The sequence below is a fragment of the Aquarana catesbeiana genome, linkage group LG06, assembly GCF_042186555.1.
Source record: "Aquarana catesbeiana isolate 2022-GZ linkage group LG06, ASM4218655v1, whole genome shotgun sequence".
Lineage (NCBI taxonomy): Eukaryota > Metazoa > Chordata > Amphibia > Anura > Ranidae > Aquarana > Aquarana catesbeiana.
In genome coordinates, this window is record NC_133329.1 from 17,643,418 (window position 1) to 17,667,836 (window position 24,419).

Genomic DNA, 24,419 nt, shown 5'->3' on the forward strand with positions numbered 1-24,419 from the left:
GTGTCGAAAATAGGCTCCTACGATGTGCGCATGCGCTATGGTGACGTCACTCCAGCTGATCGGCAAATCAGCTGGGGTGCCCTTCCGTTTCGACGGCGGGCACATATTGACATAACACCTGGCACTGGCCGACCGTCATTTCTGTAAATTGGTGTATAGAATTTTTTTCTGTCTTGCCTTTCTGCCTCTCAGATGTCCATGCCGCCTCGCAGGGTCCCCTAGAGACCCCACATAGCCACCCCTACGTGGATGCTCCTGGCTGGAACCACGCCTGACCCGCTAACGCTCTGTGCACGGAAACACAGTCTGACCCGAAGTCTGGAATTTCAGGCCACGCACCGCCTCTAAGGGTTTGGAGTGACAGGAGCCTCCGAGACAGCATCTTAACCCTCTACAATAACAAAGGGCCTGGCGTGTGAGCGGGAAATGAGACCTTTCCGTGACCCCCAACAATGTTCTCTCCCCTGGGCAAGAAAGGGAGCGACATTGGAAAGTGGAGTGTCTAGGGATAAACTGATAAGGATACTGAATGGGTAATCCTTAATTAGTAGACCTAAAAAGAAAAAATAAATGTTTTTGTAAAGGTTTAATACAAGTAAAAGGAACCCGAGTGTGTAAAGTTCATTTTTTAGGTTATAATCAGAAGAAAGAAAAAAAATGTAAGGAAACATGTAAGAAGGAGCTTATAGCGGCACCTGCTGACAAAAAATAAAAACGATACATTTTCAATATTCACCATTTCATATTTATCTCACTAAAAGAAAAAGAGAATATACAATCTTTAAAGCGTATACGTTTATACAATAGCCCATTACGTCACATTTTGCTCTTTTATATGGGGAGATCTTTGGCTTGTATTGCTGTCTTCTCCCGGCCGAAGAAGAGAACATCTCTGGCCAGTGTGTGGAGGCTGGGCTGCTGTGCCAAGATCCACTCCTTCTCCTCCCCGCTCTGGTCCTCCATGTCATCGATCACCACAAGGACATTCTTCTTCCCTGATAGGAAGAGAAGTGATAGGAATCAGCGGCCAGAATCATTTTTTGTTTTGTAATTTATAGAGTTTAAACCATTTTTTTTGCACACGTTTAAAAAAAAAAAAAAAAATCATTTTAGGCCTCATTATTAAAGTGTCATTAAACCCACATCATAGAAAACTATCAATAAATGGTGTATTACATGCTGTTCATAGCCGCCTTCTGCAAAAAAAAACCTGTTTGATCCTGCTGTTCTCCGACTCCCCCTCTTGTCCATGTCCCCAATGCAGTTGGGGATTTTGCAGAGCAGTGTTGGCAGCTTTGCACATGCTCAGTTTTCAGTGAGTTTCTATGCTGAGCGGGGGGGCGGAGCTAGCGGCGAACATGTAAGCAGCACTGAGTGAGAGCTCCAGCCGGGACGAACTCCTCCTACAGTCATCCTGAGTGTCAGAGACACGGATCCTGATCAGCACCAGCACCCTCATACACCCTGGAGCGGGCAGAACAGTGGGTGATGGTAAAATACGGGCCAGCACCCATGGATTCGGCCGCAGAACATCTATCACCGGGATCCCAAGATGGTGGCCGCCACAAGGAGACGGACCAGGGCCCAGGCAGCACACAGCAGAGTGGAGTGACTCAATCGACCACTACCTCCAATAAGGTAAGCCCACTGCCCCGCAGACCTAGAAGGCCTCTCCTTAGACAGGCTACCCCACACAGATCTGGGGGATGCAGCACTGGCGGAAGGAGAAGGGGAGCCCTCCCCGAAACAAATAATGGAGGTCATATACACATGCCAAACCACCACTATGACAGCACACATAGACGGCATGCGGGCGGAAATGTCATTTATAAAGCAAGATGTGCAGAATATCGGAGAGAGGGCCACAGAAGCTGAACATAGAATCAGTGACCTGGAAGATGTAGTCCGCCCATTAGAAAGCACCACACAAACTATGCAAAGAGAAATAACTGCCCACACTGATGAACTGGGAGACATGGAGGACCGTCAAAGGAGGAACAATGTCCGTTTTGTGGGGTTCCCTGAGAAAGCAGAGGGTAAACAACCCGAAGATTACTTGGAACTTCCTGAGAAAGCAGAGGGCAAACAACCCGAGGATTACTTGGAACTTCAAGAGAAAGCAGAGGGTAAACAACCCGAGGATTACTTGGAACTTCCTGAGAAAGCAGAGGGTAAACAACCCGAGTATTACTTGGAACTTCCTGAGAAATCAGAGGGTAAACAACCCGAGGATTACTTGGAACTTCCTGAGAAAGCAGAGGGTAAACAACCCGAGGATTACTTAGAACTTCCTGAGAAAGCAGACGGCAAACAACCCGAGGATTACTTGGAACTTCCTGAGAAAGCAGGGGGCAAACAACCCGAGGATTACTTGGAACTTCCTGAGAAAGCACAGGGTAAACAACCCGAAGATTACTTGGAACTTCCTGAGAAAGCAGAGGGTAAACAACCCGAAGATTACTTGGAACTTCCTGAGAAAGCAGAGGGCAAACAACCCGAGGATTACTTGGAACTTCCTGAGAAAGCAGAGGGTAAACAACCCGAAGATTACTTGGAACTTCCTGAGAAAGCAGAGGGTAAACAACCCGAGGATTACTTGGAACTTCCTGAGAAAGCAGAGGGTAAAAAACCCGAGGATTACTTGGAACTTCCTGAGAAAGCAGAGAGCAAACAACCCTAGAATTACTTAGAACTTCCTGAGAAAGCAGAGGGTAAACAACCCGAGGATTACTTGGAACTTTGGCTTAAGGACAATATGGCAGATACCACATTTTCACATTCATTTGCCATAGAGCAGGCTCATAGAATACCATCTAAACCTCCTCCACCTGGTGCCCACCCACGCCCAATTATAGCACGCACACTGCACTTCAGAGATCGTGAAGACATCCTCCGTGCGGCACGCTCCCTGGGTGACCTACAGTATAATGGTAATCGCATTTCAATATACCCTGACTTCTCGGTGGCCACACAGAAACAAAGGGCCAGTTTTGTTCATGTGAAGAAAAGGAATGCGAGATTTACAACTATCATATAGTATGCTATATCCTGCAAAATTAAGAGTGGGGGACAGAGGCAAAGTTCTCTTTTTCAACACCCCCCCCACAGAAGCATCACGTTGGTTGGATGCTAGGGGGCGCAATAGCCCTACAGCACATGGATGAGTTTCTATGCTGAGAATTTCCTCCCTATCATAGGCCGGGTGACTATAGAGTGACATATGTGGATGTATACACAGTGCTACATGACAGCCCACTCCCTTCCTCCTCCTCCATGCCCACTAACTAGCTAAACACAATCGGGAAGGGATATTACATGTAGGTTAATGGAGGCTTCATCTCCCTCTTAAACTTGTAATGAAATGCAGCGCTTATATATATATATATATATATATATATATATATATATATAAAATTAGCAATACCGTGGAACCTCGGTTTAAGATTAACTTGGTTTGAGAGCGTTTTGATTTGAGAGCAACTTTTTAAAAAAAATTCTGACTCGGTTTGCGAGTGTTGTCTCACAAGACGAGCAGAATTCAACCTGATAGGGCCTGCAGTACCGCATTTGGCCTGATGTGCGGGGGTGCCGGAGCCAAGCAGAGCCGAACAGCGACGATCGCAGCCGATCGCCGCTGTTCGGCAATGCTTGGAAAGACACGGAAATACTCATTTTCTGACGTTTGCCGAGGTCAGCCGACGTGTCCTCGGGCCTTTCCTGCCGTTTCCGAGGCTCTCTGGCGCCCCCCCCCACCTCTGGCCGCATGCGGTATTGAATCCCATTGAAGTCATACAGAACAAATTATTTTCGTTTCCATTGACTTCAATGGGAAAACTCGCTTTGATATGTGAGTACTTTGGATTACGAGCATTCTCCTGGAACGGATTATGCTCGTAATCCGAGGTTCAACTATATATAAAAATGACAATATATATTGTGATCAGTTTAAACACACACTGAATATAAAAATAGTCCACCAAGTGAAAAATTTATAATAAAAAAGTATTTAGATATTGTCCCCCAAGTGAAAAAATGATGACTAAAGAAATTCAAAAAGACCTGGTATCAATAAATAATATCAGAAAAAGTGAACATCTCAAAAACATCCATAAGGTAAGTGACATCAATGTGAAAAGGCTCTATGAAGAGAGAAACCTCTGTGAGGAGAAGCTTGTAGAAGACACCACCACCAATTGAATGAAGGCTTACCTGGAAGTAATGGACTTTAAAGGGGCTTATAAGAGGGAGGCGCATGAGGATGTGACGTGCTCGGAGAAGGGGAGGGGCCGGGTGGTGGGGCTGTGGAAGGCGGAGGGCAGAGGCTGGAGCGATGGCGGCGCAGGTGTAAGCGTGGGGTGAGAGCCCAGATGTGCCACTCATGGTCTCCAGCCAAAAGCAGCGGAGGAGTGAATCAAGCAGTCGCCTACCTTTAAAATGACACAGCGTTCTGTGTACTAGTAGAGGCGGCGAACGCGACGGCTGCCAAAGCGGCCGTTACCACGGATCCCCTTGTTTAAAACCCCCCCGCCCCTGGTGGCTCGGCTCCATCCGGAACCCGGAGCTCTGCCTACACCTCCCGCACGCCCCCTTCATCGATTCCAGCGTCCCCCGTAGCCAGGGGGAACGGCCATCTGCGAAGAACCCAGGAGATACCGCTGCCCTGACCGTCCTGTCACCAAGAAGTAAGAGTAGCGGTGGAATGATTGCTAGATCACAGACGTGAAAGGTGCAGCGGCGAGAGCGGAGCCTTGTGACAACATCAGGACGAACACCGGTAACCCCGTCTAGGTTCATAGAGGTCTGCAGGCTTAAGGTAGGATCTTTCCTGTCCTTGAGGGAGAAACAAGGTACAAATAAGTGGTGAAGGCACTCAGTTTGTGCTCTATGGGGACTGTAACCGATCCATAGGAGATAATGCATGACCTCAAGGGTGGGGGGATCTGTATTATATTTAAATGAACCGTCCTGTTTGTTGATTTTTGGTCTACACAAGAAACCAGAGGGATAGTGGACACTGCAGCAGCCCCAGTAACCCCAGTTGAAAGGGGGAATAACAGTGACCAAGAGATAGGGGGGGAGAAAAGCTGCATGTGAGTTTTCCTACGTCTCTAGTACAAGCCAAAAGGAGAGCCTGGGGGGGCAGGGTAATACCGAACAACGGAACCGGGCCTGCTCCTGGTGTGTTCCTCACCCTTTGGCCTAGGGGCGCGCTCTCCCTGAGCCTGGGGGGTGGCACAAACTTGAGGCAGGGAACATGAGAGGTCGTTCTCAAAAGCAAACAGAGTCCAGCAAGCCTAGGGAGAGTTTGAATTCAAGCACAATACAAAAATACTTAAAAAGCCCCGGTCCAGAGAACAAACAACAAGAGCCCAAGGAAAAAAAAAAGGTCACTGCCAAGAACAAAGGAGGACAGGGGGAGAGTCATAATACAGAAGCTCAGGCAGTGGCAGAACCAGGCTCAAGCATGGAACCCGAATACGCTGCAGAGGCCCCCCCAACGAAACATGAGATGCAAGACATGTTCATTAAGTTGGAAAACTCAATTAAAACTGAAATTTCTAATGTTAGGTCTGATCTAGGTCACCTCCTCAGGCGAGTGGAGGAGGCGGAAAAAGCGGTGGAACAGCAGGCCCTGGACCTAGAGATTCTTAAAAAGCAAGTGAAAACCCTCCAGGGTGACCAGTATGAGTTGAAGTTCAGATTGGAGGAACAGGAAAATCAAAACAGGCGCCAGAACTTAAGGATCAGATCTATACCGGAGCAAAGTGGGGAAGATTTGTTTTCAGTAATGAAAGAATTATTCAACCCCCTCTTAGGAAAGAACCTGGAGAGTGACCTAAAAATAGACAGAGTTCACAGAGTAAGGAAGCCCCGAAACATAGGTGAAGTTGTGCCCAGGGACATAATAGTGAAGTTCCACCAATTCGAAGACAAAGCAAAGATCTGGAAAAACCTAAGAGGGGCACAACCAGTGAAATTACACAATAAAGAGGTTCAAATATTCTCGGATTTGTCAGCAGGAACCCTGGCGAGAAGGCGTCTTCTTAAACCGTTGGTTGACTCACTAAAGGGAGCCAACCTGAAATACAGCTGGGGCTTCCCACTGTCACTAAATGTGACAAAGGAAGGCAGGACTTTTAAAATGAAAAATATGGGGGACTTACAAGTTTTCTGCCGGAATCTGGGGATCCCAGTCCCAGATATACCAGACGGGGTTTTGCCTAATTAGAAGGGTAGATAACCAGTTATAGGGGTGGTGTTGGGGGGGGTGGGTTGTGTGGGGGGGGTGGAGCTGGGCTGGTGGGGGGGGTGGATGGGGGGAGCAGGGATAAGGAGTAAGGAAGGGGATAGAAGAAGGCCCTCCAAGGCCCCCCAACAATTGAAGGGGGGAGGGCTCCATAGCTGTCCACGCCTAGTGCCCCACCCTTGAGCACGAGGGGAAACAGGTAATATGCTATATCCGACGCTGGATCCCACTGGCCAATTAGTGGCCGTAGGAGGGAGGGAGGGGGGCTGGGGGGTAGGAGGTGGGGGGGTTAGGGGGCGGGGAGAGGGGGGTGGGATCGGGGGGGGGGAGCGGTACCCCTGCAGCTGTCCTATAAGGAGAAAGGTGGTGGATGGCTGGGATAGAAGTTAAGTGTATGTCCTACAATGTGAAAGGTTTGAACTCTCCAGGAAAAAGGCGTAAAGTTCTGAAAGAATTACAGAATTATGATGCTGATGTGGTTTTCCTGCAGGAGACTCACCTGGTGCAGGAGGAAAATATCAAGCTAAACTCAAGGAATTTTCCAGCATGGGTATATGGGGATTCACCCATCAAAAGGGCGAAGGGAGTTGCTATCGGGTTCTCACAAAAGATTAAATTCACACTGATCGAGAAGCTTGAGGATGAAGAGGGGCGGTTTTTGTTTGTAAAAATTAATATAGGGGATAGGAAATATACCTTAGCTAACGTTTACTGCCCCAATAGAGACCCGATAAAATACCTTTCCCGGACCCTAAAAAGACTGAATTTATTTAAAGAGGGGGTAACTATCCTGGCAGGCGACCTGAATTTTTGTATGGATCCGGCCTTGGATAGGTCCTCTGGGGCACGGGACATGGGGAAGGGATCACTGACGAGATTAGGGAAAAATCTGTATGATAGCCAGCTTATAGATGTTTGGAGGGTACAACACCCCAAAGTGAGAGATTATTCTTTCTTTTCCCTGGCCCATGGGACCTATTCAAGGTTGGACTACCTGTTAGCTGACCACAGCCTACTGGAGTGCATAGTAGATTCGAAAATAGAACCCATTACCCTATCAGACCACGCCCCAATCTCCATGACATTAAAGCTCGAGGGACTGTTGAGGGCCCCGTTTTCTTGGAGGTTCAATGAGGCCCTCCTTATGAAAGAGTCAGTGGTGGAGAAATTACAGAGGGAAATAGATGAATTCTTCACACATAATGAGTCGAGCGAGATATCGGGGGGAGTCCTGTGGGAGACATTTAAGGTATACATAACAGGGATAATAATCTCCATAGACGCAGGGGAAAAGAGGGAGGGGAGAGTGAAGAAAGGAAAGCTTATCGCCAAAATCCATCAGCTTGAACAAATACATAAAGCATCACCAGGAAAAGACGAGGATATATTCAAAGAACTGACATTAAAAAGAGAAGAACTCAGGGAGTTAATGGAAGAAGAGGCGGCGAAATTTAGGGCCACACAGTTAAAAAGGTTCCATATACAGGGCAATAAGGTGGGGAAACATCTAGCGACAGTAACGAGGAAAAAAAAAAGATGAGAACTATATAGAAAAGATCAAAAATAGTAAAGGTGTAATGAGATATACTACCAAGGATATAGCAGAGGAATTTAGATTATTCTACGCAGCACTTTACTCAGGTGGCAGTGAAAGGAAAAGCAAGGGAAACAAGGAAGAGAAGACGCTGGAGTATTTAAAAGGGGCGGAACTTCCCACACTATCGGAAGAAGATACACTAGAGTTATAACGCCAGATAACGAATGAGGAGATCTATCAGGCATTAAAGGCTACCCCTACGGGTAAAAGCCCTGAACCTGACGGCTTCACACTTAGTTTCTATCGGAAATTTAGCAGATCCCTGGTCCCCAGGCTGCGCCATTTATGGAATGGTCTGGGGAAACAGGGAGTCCTATGCGGAGACGCTCTGCTAGCATCTGTGACACTTATACCCAAGGAGGGAAGGGACAGGACCCTGTGCTCAAGCTATAGGCCAATCGCGCTCCTAAATGCGGATACCAAGCTATACGCGAAGGTTTTGGCAACCCGGCTGAAAGAAAAAATGCCCTTCCTGGTCCATCCGGACCAGGTGGGATTTATTCCTGGGAGGGAGGGAAGGGACAATGGGGTGAGATCACTCCTTATTATAGAGGCATTCAGAACGAGTGGGGTCCCCAGTCTACTCCTGTCTATTGACGCTGAAAAAGCGTTTGACAGGGTAGACTGGGGATTCATATTTCACACACTTGAGGCAATGGGAATAGGACCCACAATGTTAAATTGGATGAAAACTTTATACAACCAACCGGCAGCTTTTGTTAAGGTCAATAAGACTCCCTCAGCACAATTTGTCATGAAAAACGGGACAAGGCAAGGCTGTCCCTTGTCGCCTCTCCTTTTCGTCTTGGCCTTGGAACCCCTCCTAGCTACAATTAGGAAAAACCCGGATATAAGTGGATGCAGAGTGGGTGGGGAGGAACACAAATTAGCCGCTTTCGCAGTTGATGTTCTTCTCTACATCAGCAACCCTAGAATCACGATCCCTAACCTCCTAACCAGTTTGAGGGACTATAGCGAGCTCTCAAACTTTAAGATAAATTTAGATAAATCAGAAGCATTAAAAATAAATATCAACAAAATGGAGGCAGTTAGACTAGGGGAAGTGTTCCATTTCCCATGGAAAAAATCCCTGAAATATTTAGGGGTAAATTTAACAAGCGATAAGGGGAAACTGTATAAGCAGAATTTTATCCCCTTGCTAAACGAAATAAAAAGGGTAATAAATAGAATTAAATATTGCCCCGTTACATGGGTAGGACGAATTAACCTTGTTAAAATGGTGCTAGCCCCAAAAGCCCTGTATATGATGCAGATGCTCCCGATACCTCTTCCGGAAAATTTTTTCAGAGCTCTATCCAGCCTTGTATGTAAATATGTCTGGGAAGGAAAAAAGCCCAGGATCGCCCTAAAGATACTGAGGAGAGAAAAAGGAAGTGGGGGGCTCGCCCTTCCTGATTTTAGGTTATATCATAAAGCCGCGGTAATAGCACGAGCACTTGATTGGACACATAGCAGGGAAACTAAAAGATGGGTAAGTTTAGAAGAAAGGATGAGTAAAACACAACTAAGCCATACGATATGGAACCCACCACATTTGAGGGGATTGGATAAGGGTACACACTTTATCACGCAATACACATATAAAATTTGGGATCAGATCCACTTAAAAAATAAATGGGATTACAATTCCCCTTTAATATATTTAAAAGAGAATCTGCTCTTTCCACCGGGGATGGAGACAGTGGGGGGAAACTGGATATTAGATAGGGAGACACAGGTAAGGGGAATAATTAAAAGGGGTAAAATAATTACCTTTCACGAAATAGCAGCACAAGAGGGGGCATGGATTTTAAATGAGTGGAGATACACACAGTTATGTCACTTTATTGCGAGTCTCCCCAGACCTTTAAGGGAGGAAGCAGAGTACAGACCTATAGAAAAACTTTTTTGTAAAGATCATAAGAAGGGTAAAATATCGGCAATCTATAGAATTTTGGTAAGAGAGTTGGGGGCAGAGCCTCCCCCGTTCATTAGGAAATGGGAAGAGGAACTGGGCTCCTCCGTAGACAGTGAAGAAGTAAAATACATACTTGAGGCAACACATGGAACGGCAGCGGACTCGAAAACTAGAGAGAGCAATTACAAGTGCCTGTCTAGATGGTATATGACCCCGGCCAGAGTTAATACATTCGCTCCAGATAAGTCGCCGAACTGCTGGAGGGGCTGTGCAATTCCAGGAACTATGTCGCATCTATGGTGGGAATGCCCTAAAATAAAAAAATTCTGGCAGGAGGTGACCAAAATAATTGCGGAAATAACAGGCAGGGAGACACCTTGCGACCCGTGGGAATGTTTGTTCCATAGGTCGCAAGGGGGTATGAGAAGATATAAAAACTCACTAACACCGGTATTACTAAATCTAGCCAAAAACAGCATCCCTAAGAATTGGCAAAAACAGGAAGCACCGAGGATAGGAGAGTGGGTAGCCAGCGTTAATGAAGTATATGCGTTAGAGCGATATGAAGTAGGTGATAGAGGAGGTGATTACGCTACACAAGGGGGCAAATGGGAATGCTGGACCAAATTCAGAAAGTCAAAGCGTTATGTGGAAGTATTCACATTATAGGACGAGACCAGGAGCATCAACAGCCGCCAAAGTCTGAAGGGGTGAAGTGGGACAGCTGCAGGGGCCACAGTGGGGGGGGGGGGGGGGTGGATATATTTGGGTTAAATGGTTGTGGGTAACTGTCAATTTTGTAATTGCATTAAAAAATTTATAGAAAAGGCTACTATGATGTGAAGATAATGAGATGGGATGAAATGAGCTAATCATAGTGATTTAATTCTCTCAAATGCAATCGCTGATGTAGCAAAAAAAAAAAAAAGAGAAAAAAATAAAAAAAAATAAAGGGGCTTATAACTCTTACGTCAAAAAGGCTTATGGCCATCTACACCGTATATGGAAAACCTATCAGAAATCCTGGACAGATCTTTGAATGGTGTTGGTTAACATCAAGTCCACAGCGTACAGGCACATGAGGCTCAAAATGGGAGGAAAAGCCCTTTTGCTCACACGTTGAAACAAAAAAATCAAAGAAAGGTTCCACATAGTGTGATGTCGTTTAAAAATAACATTTATTTAAAAGGAGTAACAATGGAATACTCATGTTTAAGAGGTGCATAGAAATCTCATAAAAGGACATGAAGAGGCACAGTAATGTTGGCAGAGGTCGACACAGGCTGGAGGGGCGTGACACTGAGAAATCCACGCACACCAGAATATTTTCACAAAATAATATTAATGATTTGATTTCAAATATACAGTATATTTGTATGATGATTTAAAGGATTTTTTTGATATTAATTACCCGTACTTATTATTATGCTAAATTCCAAAGGCTGTTTTTTCAAATTTTGAACATGTGACCAGCAGCAGAGGACTAGAAGCTCCTCCTGCTTATGTTTCCCTGCAGACAGGCTGGGAGAGAGCCGGGTCATGTGACAGCTCGATTAGGAAAAAGGTACTTACAGTATCTCACAAAAGTGAGTACACCCCTCACATTTTTGTAAATGTTTTCTTCTATGTTTTCATGTGACAACACTGAAGAAATGACACTTTGCTACAATGTAAAGTAGTGAGTGTACAGCTTGTATAAGAGTGTAAATTTGCTGTCCCCTCAAAATAACTCAACACACAGCCATTAATGTCTAAACCGCTGGCAACAAAAGTGAGTACACCCCTAAGTGAAAATGTCCAAATTGGGCCCAAAGTGTCAATATTTTGTGTGGCCTCCATTATTTTCCAGCACTGCCTTAACCCTCTTGGGTATGGAGGTCACCAGAGCTTCACAGGGCGCCACTGGACACCTCCTCCACTCCTCCATGACGACATCACTGAGCTGGTGGATGTTAGAGACCTTGCGCTCCTCCATCTTCCATTTGAGGATGCCCCACAGATGATCAATAGGGTTTAGGTCTGGAGACATGCATGGCCAGTCCATCACCTTTACCCTCAGCTTCTTTAGAAAGGCAGTGGTCATCTTGGAGGTGTGTTTGGGGTCGTTATCATGTTGGAATACTGCCCTGCGGCCCAGTCTCCGAAGGGAGGAGATCATGCTCTGCTTCAGTATGTCACAGTACATGTTGGCAGGTACTGTGAGGGGTGTACTCACTTTTGTGAGATACTGTATGTAATAAAAATAAAAAAATTTTATTAAAAATGTCATTGCCATAATAGGGGAGGTGGGACGACCAAGTCAAGAAAAAAATAGAAGCAGATTAATCTCCAGCTTTATAGGACCCCCTTTACTAAAAGTGAAGTTCATATCATCTCCTTTATTGTAGCCCACATAAAAAAATACCTCCAGACCTCTTCCTGACGTCTTTACTGTGTCTCACTGCCTGACAGACAGAAAAACAACCCATCCGGGTCCCGTGTCCCTTTAAATCAGTGGTTCTCAACTCCAGTCCTCAGGGCCCCCCAACAGGCCAGGTTTGCAAGATAGCTGAAATACATCACAGGTGATATCACTTGCTGCTCAGTGATTGCAGTATTCTAGTCTGCAACTCCCCAAGGTAATACTTAAAATCTGGCCTGTTGGTGGGTCCTGAGGACCGGAGTTGAGAACCACTGCTTTAAATACTGCTAGAATATGGAGACCGACACTCACCGAGTCGGGAAGAGAGGTGTTTCAGATAGTAGTCATACAGAGACCCCGGCACATCGGTGATGAGCGCTCTCTCGTTCCTCTTGCTGTGACACAAGATCCCGAATGTACACTCTGAGACCTCCCACTCAAACATTTTCCTGGCATTCCCTGAGAGGTTGTCCTGGATGTAGCCGTATTTGACCTCCTGGACTTGACCCTGGAATGCCGCAGACTTCAGAAGATCCCGTAACCAATAATGTTCCCTCTGCGGAGACCTGGAGAAAATCCCAACAACATGCTTCCCCGACATCTACAGAGAGGGAGGTCATCAGTGATGTGGTGTATACTTCATAAAAGACAGTTTACAGTGGCCAAACTAATCCTCAGTTCTTTATAAATGATAGGCCAGGGACAAGTATGGATATTGGGCGTCCTGACTTTTATCCTGATCACTGGCTGCTTGTTTCTTTTGGTTGTGCTCTATTTCCAGTGTTGCCCTTTTCATTGCCATACCACCTTACACCCAGTCTGTCCTTACAGTATGGTCACCTGCTGACTTGGCACCATCCACAGACAGCTTATCTTTTCAATAAGACACAGAAGTTGAAGCCAACGCAACTTTACTTCAGATCATGTCATTCAGGGCCGAGACAAAGGGTGGGCTGCCCTGGGCACTGTGGTATCATGTGAGGTGGGGGGCGCCACAAGGAAAATGGGGAGAGGAATTTGGGGGGCAGCAGGGGGTAAGTATTGTTCTAGGAGAGGAAATTTGGGGAGGGGGTGCTAAGAGTAGTGATCTAGGGGGATATGTGTTGGGAGGGGGAAGAAGATATGTGCTAGAAGAGGGGGATTTGTGCCGGGAGGGAGAGATTTGAAGTGGGGGGTAGAAGATGTGTACTAGGAGGGGAAAATTTAGCGGTAAAGGATTTGTGTGCTAAGAGGGGTGATTTCTTTTGGGGGGGTCATTTGAGCTGGGGGGGGTTGGGGGGATTTGGGAGATGGGGCAAAGAATTTTGCTGAGGGGGAATTTCAGCAGGGGGTGGTTTGGACTGGGAGGAGGGGGATTTTATGCTTAGGGGGTAATCATGCAAATTAGTGCTAATTGTTTTTGTTGGGGGAATTTTGCTGATACATAATGCTCATACATCTTATGGGGGGGGAGGCGCAATTTGGCATGTTCGGCCTCGGCTCTAGATGGCCTTGTCCCAGCACTGTTTTCAGTATAGAGGACAATGACTGTCATGGATATGCAGTAATGTTTGTCTGTCAGCTTACCTCTCCGTGTGTTCAGCTTAAGAGGCCAGCCACTCTCACCTGGCTGCTTAAGTAATCTCTCCTCAAAGCATGGCTCCACCCCAGCCCCTATCAGGGAACTCTATATTAACCTGTGCACTGCAAGCCAGCTCTGCTGATCAATATTGTGTGCTTGGCTTTCATGTGCGACTTGCTGTGTCTTCTACGTCTGATTCCAGTTACCGATCTTGGCTTGTTCTTGACTATCCTTACCTGCTTGTTCCCCTGACCTTTGGCTATCTCCTGACTATCCTTACCTGCTTGTTCCCCCGACCTTTGGCTATCTCCTGACTATCCTTACCTGCCTTTTCCCCTGACCTTTGGCTATCTCCTGACTATCCTTACCTGCTTGTTCCCCTGACCTTTGGCTATCTCCTGACTATCCTTACCTGCTTGTTCCCCTGACCTTTGGCTATCTCCTGACTATCCTTACCTGCTTGTTCCCCTGACCTTTGGCTATCTCCTGACTATTCTTACCTGCTTGTTCCCCTGACCTTTGGCTATCTCCTGACTATCCTTACCTGCTTGTTCCCCTGACCTTTGGCTATCTCCTGACTATCCTTACTTGCTTGTTCCCCTGACCTTTGGCTATCTCCTGACTATCCTTACCTGCTTGTTCCCCTGACCTTTGGCTATCTTCTGACTATCCTTTGTTGTCGCAGTCTGCTGCTTCCACTCTACCTCCATGTACTCTACCGTGAGCATGAGCTGGGAGCCCCTAGGGGTCGCGACCTGGAGCCAGACTGCAGTTAAATCCATCCCCACCACTAGGGGGCCTCAGGTGAACACCCGCTGGCTCTTACCCTGTTTCCCTGAAAATAAGACCTAGCGTGATTGTCAGTGATGGCTGCAATATAAGCCCTACCCCCCAAATAAGCCCTACCCTGTTTCCCCGAAAATAAGCCCTACCCTGAAAATAAGAACTACAAGGACTTTAACTAGGGCTTATTTGGGGGGTAGGGCTTATATTGCAGCCATCACCGACAATCACGCTAGGTCTTATTTTCAGGGAAACAGGGTAGATTCCGCGCCCTGGGAAATCTCATGCTCTAGCTCTCAGTGTGATCCGTGTAGGTACTACAGAGTACCTGCTCTCCTGTATATCCTAGAGCTCCATCCACAACAGTCAGCTGTAGGGTCCACTACCTTGCGGTGCACCCCCGACCCCAATGGGGTGCATCTGTCACCTGGACTCAGGTGACCTGACAATGACTTTACTAAGTATCTCTGAATAACTAACAATGACTGAGGGAACAGTCTTGTGAATTGACTTAAACATCGTCTTATGCAGTATTTACCCAGCGTTTTGCTTTTTGAGGTAAATACCGCATAAAGGGATTAACATTTTCAGCACCGTATGCAGTATTTGGGAAATGTGGCAGATCTCCTAAAGACCTCATGTGACCCGCTTTAGTGAACGGTGAGGGAGACTTTGCAGCCCATCTAAAAAGCGCTGTGGGTTGCTTTTCAAATGCGTTTGACAGGCGATGAGTAGGCTATATGTTCTTCCTCACCTCCTATTCTAATCTTGTAAATGCTGCACAACTGTGTAGTACACACGTGCATTGCATACCTTTTGCAGGGCAGTTGTGATGCGGCCACATTTAGCGGCAGTCCTGCCCTGCTGAAGGCAACAGGGGGGGGGTAATATTTTCCGTGATGTTTTGCTTCCTGGCCATGGCAAAAATAATCCCCCGCGTTGTGCTTCAAGTGAATGGGGCTGCAATGTAACCACCTTGCAACCACATGTGTGCAACCCATCCTGCTGCCTTGTAGGGGGCAGTAAAAATGTGGCTCATACACCTGTTTTTACTGCCCCCCCACGACCGCAAGTCTAAACAAGCCCTTAGTGTACAGTTGTGCTCATAAGTTTACATACCCTGGTGATTTTGGCCTGATAACATACACACAAGTTGACACAAAGGGCTTAGAATTGCTATTAAAGGTAACCATCCTCACCTCTGATCTGTTAGCTTGTAATTAGTGGGTGTGTATATAAGATCAATGAGTTTCTGGACTTATGATAGACCCTTGCATCTTTCATCCAGTGCTGCACTGACGTTTCTGGATTCTGAGTCAAGGGGAAAGCAAAAGAATTGTCAAAGGATCTGCGGGAAAAGCTAATTGAACTGTATAAAACAGGAAAGGGATATAAAAAGATATCCAAGGAATTGAGAATGCCAATCAGCAGTGTTCAAACTCTAATCAAGAAGTGGAAAATGAGGGGTTCTTTTGAAACCAAATCACGGTCAGGTAGACCAACTAAAATTTCAGCCACAACTGCCAAGAAAATTGCTTGGGATGCAAAGAAAAACCTACAAATAACTTCAGGTGAAATACAGGACTCTCTGAAAACATGTGATGTAGCTGTTTCAAGATGCACAATAAGGAGGCACTTGAAGAAAAATGGGCTGCATGGTCGAGTCACCAGAGGAAAGCCATTACTACACAAATACCACAAAGTATCCCGCTTACAGTACGCCAAACAGCACAGAGACAAGACTCAAACCTTCTGGTACAAAGTCTTTTGACGTGATGAGACCAAAATTTAGCTTTTTGGCCACAACCATAAACACTACATTTGGAGAGGAGTCAACAAGGCCTATGATGAAAGGTCCACCATTCCTACTGTGAAACACGGAGGTGGATCGCTGATGTTTTGGGGATGTGTGAGCTACAAAGGCACAGGAAATTTGGTCAAAATTGATGGCAAGATGAATGCAGTATGTTATCATAAAATACTGGAGGAACATTTCATTCATCAGCCAGGAAGCTGCACATGGGACGTACTTGGACATTCCAACATGACAATGATCCAAAACACAAGGCCAAGTCGACCTGTCATTGGCTACAGCAGAATAAAGTGAAGGTTCTGGAGTGGTCATCTCAGCCCCCTGACCTCAATATCATTGAGCCACTCTGGGGAGATCTCAAACATGCAGTTCATCTGAGACAGCCCAAGAATTTACAGAACTGGAGGCTTTGTGCCAAGAGAAATGGGCAGCTTTATTATCTGAGAAGATAAAGAGCCTCATCCACAAATACTACAAAAGACTTCAAGCTGTCATTGATGTTAAAGGAGGCAATACACGGTATTAGGAACTGGGGTGTGTAAACTTTTGATCAGGGTCATTTGGGTAGTTTCTGTTGCGATTATGATTTAAAAAAAGAGTAAACACAATTGATTGATAATAAATGGCTTCAGCCAAACACTAACCATGTGTGAAAGAAAAGTATTTGTGTTATCATTCATACTCTCTGAAAGATGGCCAAGAAATCATAAATTCTGCCAGGGTATGTAAACTTATGAGCACAACTGTATGTTATTTAACCACTTCCGGACCGTCGCACACCGATATACATCCTTACTTTGAAGGGGGGTATCGTTGTTATGGCAGCACCGGTATCCTCTTGTTCGGCCGGCGGTCCCTTTTCCGATAAGAGTGGTCTCTGTGGTGGATTCGCCGCAAGATCACTTTTATTGGTGGCGGGAGAGGGCCCCCCGCCGCGCACATTCAGAGGTGAGTAGGGGAAGTGAAAGGGTTAACAAAAACAATCCCACAATCAAATTAATTAATTAAACCCCCACCTTCAATCTGCTGCAAGCTACCCTTCACTCATTCATTAAATCCACCTCCCTCAGTTGTGACAAGAAGGGGCGGGCTCTCAGGTGTAAACAGATCTCAGTGTTTCACTTGCGGTGGCTGTGATTGGTCATTACAGCAATCACAAGGTACAGAGCCAATCGGAAGGGCTCTATACATTGGAGTTGATTTACTAAAACTGGAGAGTGCAAAATCTGGTGCAACTCTGCATAGAGACCAATCAGCTTGCGGGGTTTTTGTCAGAGCTTAATTGAACAAGCTGACGTTAGAAGCTGATTGGCTACCATGCACAGCTACGCCACGTTTTGCACTCTCCAGGTTTAGCAAATCCACCCCATTGCGTCTGTGAGCCAATGGCAGCTCAGATCACAGCCATTCATGAATACGCTGGTCATCTGAGGGCGATTACTGAAGCACCGTTTATAAATGGCCCTGAAAAAGACATCTACACCCTCATGTTTTTTTTTTTTTTTTTCACAATACTGTAAGGAGGGGTTTAAAGTAATGCACCTGAAAAAAAAAGGCAAAGAAATGCAAAAGTCTCTTCTTACCTGTTTTTGCTGAGTTCCGGGAAAGTTCAGATAATCAAGGAAGTATTCTGAAAAAGACAAATGAATGAAGGTTGTTGGGTATTGGAAGGGAGGTTGCTTGGAAAATGATGGGAGGTTGTTGGGGCAGAACAAGAATGGAGGTCCCTTGGAACAGAAGAGGATGGGGGGTTGCTTGGGACAGAAGAGGATGGGGGGTTGCTTGGGACAGAAGAGGATGGGGGGTTGCTTGGGACAGAAAAGGGATGGGGGGTTGCTTGGGACAGAAGAGGATGGGGGGTTGCTTGGGACAGAAGAGGATGGGGGGTTGCTTGGGACAGAAAAGGGATGGGGGGTTGCTTGGGACAGAAGAGGATGGGGGGTTGCTTGGGACAGAAGAGGATGGGGGGTTGCTTGGGACAGAAGAGGATGGGGGGTTGCTTGGGACAGAAGAGGATGGGGGGTTGCTTGGAACAGAAGAGGAAGGTGGGTTGCTTGGAATTTGGAAAAGAACAGGAAGGGAAGCTACTTAGGACAGGACAGGATGGGAAGTTGTTTGTGACAGGACAGGATGAAAGGTTGCTTGGAACAGAACAAGAAGGGAGGCTGCATGGAACAGAACAAGAAGGGAGGCTGCATGGAACAGAACAAGAAGGGAGGCTGCATGGAACATAATAAGAAGGGAGGCTGCATGGAACATAACAAGAAGGGAGGCTGCATGGAACATAATAAGAAGGGAGGCTGCATGGAACATGACAAGATGGGAGGCTGCATGGAACATAACAAGAAGGGAGGCTGCATGGAACATAACAAGAAGGGAGGCTGCATGGAACATAACAAGAAGGGAGGCTGCATGGAACATGACAAGAAGGGAGGCTGCATGGAACATGACAAGAAGGGAGGCTGCATGGAACATGACAAGAAGGGAGGCTGCATGGAACATAACAAGAAGGGAGGCTGCATGGAACAGAACAAGAAGGGAGGCTGCATGGAACAGAACAAGAAGGGAGGCTGCATGGAACAGAACAAGAAGGGAGGCTGCATGGAACATAACAAGAAGGGATGGCTGCATGGAACATAACAAGAAGGGATGGCTGCATGGAACATAACAAGAAGGGATGGCTGCATGGAACATAACAAGAAGGGAGGCTGCATGGAACATAACAAGGGAGGCTGCATGGAACATAACAAGAAGGGAGGCTGCATGGAACATAACAAGAAGGGAGGCTGCATGGAACATAACAAGAAGGGAGGCTGCATGGAACAGAACAAGAAGGGAGGCTGCATGGAACAGAACAAGAAGGGAGGCTGCATGGAACAGAACAAGAAGGGAGGCTGCATGGAACATAACAAGGGAGGCTGCATGGAACATAACAAGGGAGGCTGCATGGAACATAACAAGAAGGGAGGCTGCATGGAACATAACAAGAAGGGAGGGTGCATGGAACAGAACAAGAAGGAAGGCTGCATGGAACATAACAAGAAGGGAGGCTGCATGGGACACAACAAGAAGGGAGGCTGCATGGAAAATAACAACATGGTAGGCTGCATGGAACATAACAACAAGGGAGGTTGCTTGGAACAGAACAGGAAGAGAGGTTGCTTGGGACAGAACAGGAAGGGCAGTTGTTTGGGACAGAACAGGAAGAAAGGTTGCTTGGAACAAAACCAAAAGGGAGGTTGCTTGGAACAGACCAGGAAGGGAGCTTACCTGGGACACGACAGGAAGGAAGGTTTTGTGAGACGAAGGGAGGTTGCCTGGAACAGTACAAACCTGCTGTCTCAAAATCTAGGGGCTCCGCTCTTCTGAGATGTTTTTGCAGTGGGTTTGGATTAGTCCTCTGGCTTTGAAATCTGCTTGTCGATTCATTTCCTAAAATCAGGAACAAATATTTTAATAAAAAGAAAACAAAACAAATCAATGTCCTTAACCCGTTCCTACCAGTGTAACACATGTACCCGGCATCATGGAAGTGGCCTGCATTCCGTGGGGCGTCATATGTGAACCTGTACTTGTGCTGGACGCACATTATCAGACTGATGCTATGAAGCTAAAAGTGAGCTTTGGAGATTAAGTTTGAGAGAGGGCAGTTACACCCAAAATTTTTTCTTTTTGCTGTGTATCCCTTCAGATGCAGTAAGAAGGATGTTCAAGGTTCTGCAGCAGATGTGTTCCAGGATCATGAGATCATCAATAAAATATCTGCAGGAGAAACTAAAGGTCTGAGAAGATAGACTAAGCTTGTTGTATGCATCCCAATGCTTTGTATTCAGCTTTGACTGGAGTTGCCCCCCCTTCCCCCTTGTGGCTATGACAGCCTCAGATCATCTGGGAAGCCTTTCCACAAGATTTGGGTTTTGTGGGAATATATGCCCATTTGTGAGGTCAGGTACTGATGTTGGATGAAAAGACCTGGCTCACAATTAGCGTTCCCTATCATCCCGAATGTGTTCAGTAGGGTTGAGGTCAGTGCTTGTTAAATATCCTATTCCATGGATAGGATTAATGAACCATGGTCATTAATATACTGTAGAGTTGCTCCCCTGTGCGTCTATAACATTCTCCACTCTTCTGGGCAGGCTTTCCTCAAGATTCATCCCTGAGGTTTTCAGTAGGGTTGAGGTCCCTGTGCAGGACAATCAAGTTCTTCCACGCCAAACTGGTCAAACCATGTCTTTATGGCTTTGTACACGGGGGGGCACAGTCATGGTGGAACAGAAAAGGGTCTTCACTAAACTGTTTCCACAAGGCTGGAAGAGCACAACTGTCGACTATTGAAGTGATGCCACTGGGACTGGAAGTGACATCAGCCATAATTTTGGGTGATACAAAATGAGAGATATTATTTATAGGGAGCCAGAGGCATAATTAGAACCTTCAGGGCCCTCCGGTGCAAGAAATCATGATGGCCCCCCCCTACGAAAAAGCATGATTTTGATACATGTGGTAGATGAGGTCAGTGGCAGTGGTGGTGGTGGTGGCATGGGATCAGTACACTGATGCCACCTTCACATGATCGGACTTTCTGACAACAAAACCGTGGATTTTTGTTCGAAGGTTGTTGGCTCCAACTTGTCTTGCATACACACGGTCACACAAATGTTGGCCAACAAGACGTACGTGATATCTCCATTATGAACGCTAGTTTTACAAGACTGAGCGCTTCCGGCTCGTACTTGATTCCGGACTTGTGTACACACGATCGGAAAGTCCGACAACAAAGTTTTGTTGGCGGAAAATTCGAGAACCTGCTAGCCAACATTTGTTGGCAGAAAGTCCGACAACAAATATTCGATGGAGGATACACGTGGTCGGACTTACAGCCAACAAGCTCACATCCAACATTTCCCGTCGGAAAGTCCGACCGTGTGTACGCGGCATGAGGGTGGTGGGGGATAGGACGAAGCTGTAGATTGAAGGTTAGAGAAAGATTCAGATACTTTGCATAATTTTATACTAATCAAAATGCTATGACCTGCATATGAAGAGCCTAACATTTCTGCTGCATCTTCCCGGAATAAATCTGCAACACGTTCTAGACATTGAGGGTCTTCCTCTGCACTTCTCTCTCTGCACAGCATCTCAATTTGGTCATCGTAAGTTCTGGCATGACTGGTAAGGCCTCTCGACATGTATGTGTTGCACTCCTGGAAAAAGAAAAACACTTGTTACAGCATAAACACAGTGAGCAATGTGCCAGACATCCAGCATAATGCATTTTACAGAAGAACACCAAAGGAGAAATAAATTGGCGCAGCTGGGGGAAAACAATGGGGTTAAAAGTCCATAAATTGTGTTTATGCAAAGGTGTGTACTCACACCGCCTTATCGTCCACCCCTGGACCGCTAACCATGATAAAAATGAATCCAGAATTCCCCCCAGGCATGTACCACCACTTTCTTACAGATCATTGGTCATATGAGCTAGTTCTAGCCCACCACTTTTATAATCAGGGGAAGTTCCTGTCTTCCTCTCGCCTTTCCACCCAAATGGAAAAACCACCCATACCCCACTGGACGTACTTACTACTCACACACTACCTAAGATCTCTAGACAAAAAACTCCCTGTGCTTAAGACAACTCACACCCTTTGAAAATGCTTTGCACTCGAAAATCTCCTCAAAACCACCTTTTATTCACCACGCACTCTCTTCTCTTTGCAGATCAACACTCCAGCGATAGTAAATCTTGCAAAGCATGGGGAAGGGATCTATCTCTATCCCTCACAACAGAAGATTGGGAACAAATTTTTTTCTGAATATCCATAAGGGTTCAATAAATGTCTCCACACAGGAGAATGGGTATAAAATCCAAGTCTAGATGGTTTTGTACCCCAGCTCTCTTACACAAATTCAAACCTGCAACACCAGACACGTGCCGGAGATGCCATAAAAACGGAGGCACACTTATTCGTATATGGTAGGTCCTGTCCTCTCATACAAACTTTCTGGAAAGAAATACGTCGCATTATTTCTCAGGCGACATCCTACGATTTGGAACTCTCCTACTGCACCATTCACCCCTATCTCACAAATCTTACAACAAATCCTTAACGATGCATTTGATTAATACAGCGGAACAATGCATCCCCCCCCCACCCCCACATTGGGATTCTTCCCACACTCCCTCAAATAAGGAATGGTTTAAAAGAATCCATAAAGTTGCTGAAATGGAAGAACTGATCCACATTTCACGTGGCACTCCTACAAAATTCAGTACCAAATTGGCATGCTGGACACACCTTCAGACAACTCCAGAGTACTCCGACCTATACAACCTACCCACGTGAAGACAAAAATTACCTTACCAGGTAACATGACCCTAAAACATGACCTTTCCATTACCTAAACTTCTGTTCAGTACTCCCTACTCCTCTAAGGGCCGTCCCCCTCTAATATTTACATGAACTGTTGGAGTCACTTACATTCAACCAGCCACTAAGGAGGGAAGTCAGAGACGGTCTCTATCCCCTCTACCACACCCTTTTTTTTCCTTCTTCTTTCTTCCTTTTTCTTCCCCCTCCCCCTCTTCTCCTGCACCCCCCCCCCCCCCATCTATACTCCCACCTCCCCGCACTTAGTTACTCCTCAAAAAACACTTTGCATTAGACATGTGCACTGCCAAAAAATGTGTTCATTTTCGTTTCATTAGTTTATTTTTTTTTCCGTTTTTTCAGGTCATTCGTTATGATCGTAATTTGTAAATTCATACATTCGTACAGTCATACATTCGTACATTCGAACATTCGTACATTCGTATATTCGTAAATTCATAAATTTGTACATTCGTACATTCGAACATTCGTACATTCATAAATTCGTACATTTGCACATTCATACATTCGTAAATTCATACCTTCGTAAATTTGTACATTTGCACATTCATACATTCGAACATTCGTACATTCGTAAATTCGTACATTTGCACATTCATACATTCGTAAATTCATACCTTCGTAAATTTGTACATTTGCACATTCATACATTCGAACATTCGTACATTCGTAAATTCGTACATTTGCACATTCATACATTCGTAAATTCATACCTTCGTAAATTTGTAAATTAGAAAATTTGTATATTCGTAAATTCGTACATTTGTAAATTAGAAAATTCTGAAAATTTGTAAATTCGAAATTTGAAAATCCAAAAACCCGAAAATTAGAAAAATCTGAAATAGTAACTAACTATTAAATTATAGGTATTGTAATTTCCTTTCAAATTTGGCTGTTAGTGAACGTAACGAATAGGAATTTATCCGAAGTTACGAATTATCGGAAATAATGAATGCCGCATCTAAACAAATGGAATGGAACAAATTAATAATAAATAATAAAAAGTTTTTATTATTATTATTGTTATTTTATTATTATTATTAATTCATTACGTTCCATTCGTTTGGATACGGCATTCGTAATTTCAGATAGTTTGTAACTTCAGACAAATTTGTATTTGTTACGTTCATTAACAGCCAATTTTGAAAGGAAATTACAATACCTATAATTGAATAGTTAGTAATAGTTAAGTTATTATTAGTTAATTATTATTTCAGATTTCCGAATTTACATATTTACGAATTCATTAATTTACGAATGTACGAATTTACGAATGTACGAATGTACACATTTACGAATGTACGAATTTACGAATGTACGAATGTACACATTTACGAATGTACGAATTTACGAATGTACGAATGTACACATTTACGAATGCACAAATTTACGAATGTACGCATTTACGAATGTACGAATTTACGAATGTATGAATTTACGAATGTACGAATGTACACATTTACGAATGCACAATTTTATGAATGTACGAATGCACAAATTTTTAAATTTACGAATATTCTGAAAAATTCGTTAAACGGGTTTTCGTTAATTCGGATATATGTTGAAATTCGTTTAAAAATGAATTTAGAACGAAATGAATTGCACATTACCATTCTCTCCTAACTGCTGGCCCTGGTCCCTCCCCTATTAGATTTTACTAAGACTACCCATCATACAAAAAGACACTCAACCTAGCCTATCTTT

The 24,419-nt window shown here is 45.1% G+C and overlaps 1 protein-coding gene across 2 annotated transcripts in view; it reads right to left on the reverse strand.

Moving 5' to 3' along the window:
- Positions 1 to 722: 722 nt before the first annotated feature.
- LOC141148192 (guanylate-binding protein 5-like) overlaps positions 723 to 24,419 on the reverse strand; it is a 123,605-nt gene continuing 99,908 nt past the window's right edge. The window contains exons 11-15 of one of the 2 annotated variants that reach the window (XM_073635402.1): positions 21,356 to 21,527; positions 19,654 to 19,752; positions 17,904 to 17,950; positions 12,476 to 12,764; positions 723 to 995 (exon numbers count right to left, since the gene is read on the reverse strand). In XM_073635402.1, coding sequence (XP_073491503.1) covers positions 832 to 995; positions 12,476 to 12,764; positions 17,904 to 17,950; positions 19,654 to 19,752; positions 21,356 to 21,527 — 771 coding nt within the window. In that variant the 3' untranslated portion in view covers positions 723 to 831. Of the gene's footprint in view, positions 996 to 12,475; positions 12,765 to 17,903; positions 17,951 to 19,590; positions 19,753 to 21,355; positions 21,528 to 24,419 lie in introns of both variants that reach the window. The other variant, XM_073635401.1, reaches the window with a different exon arrangement.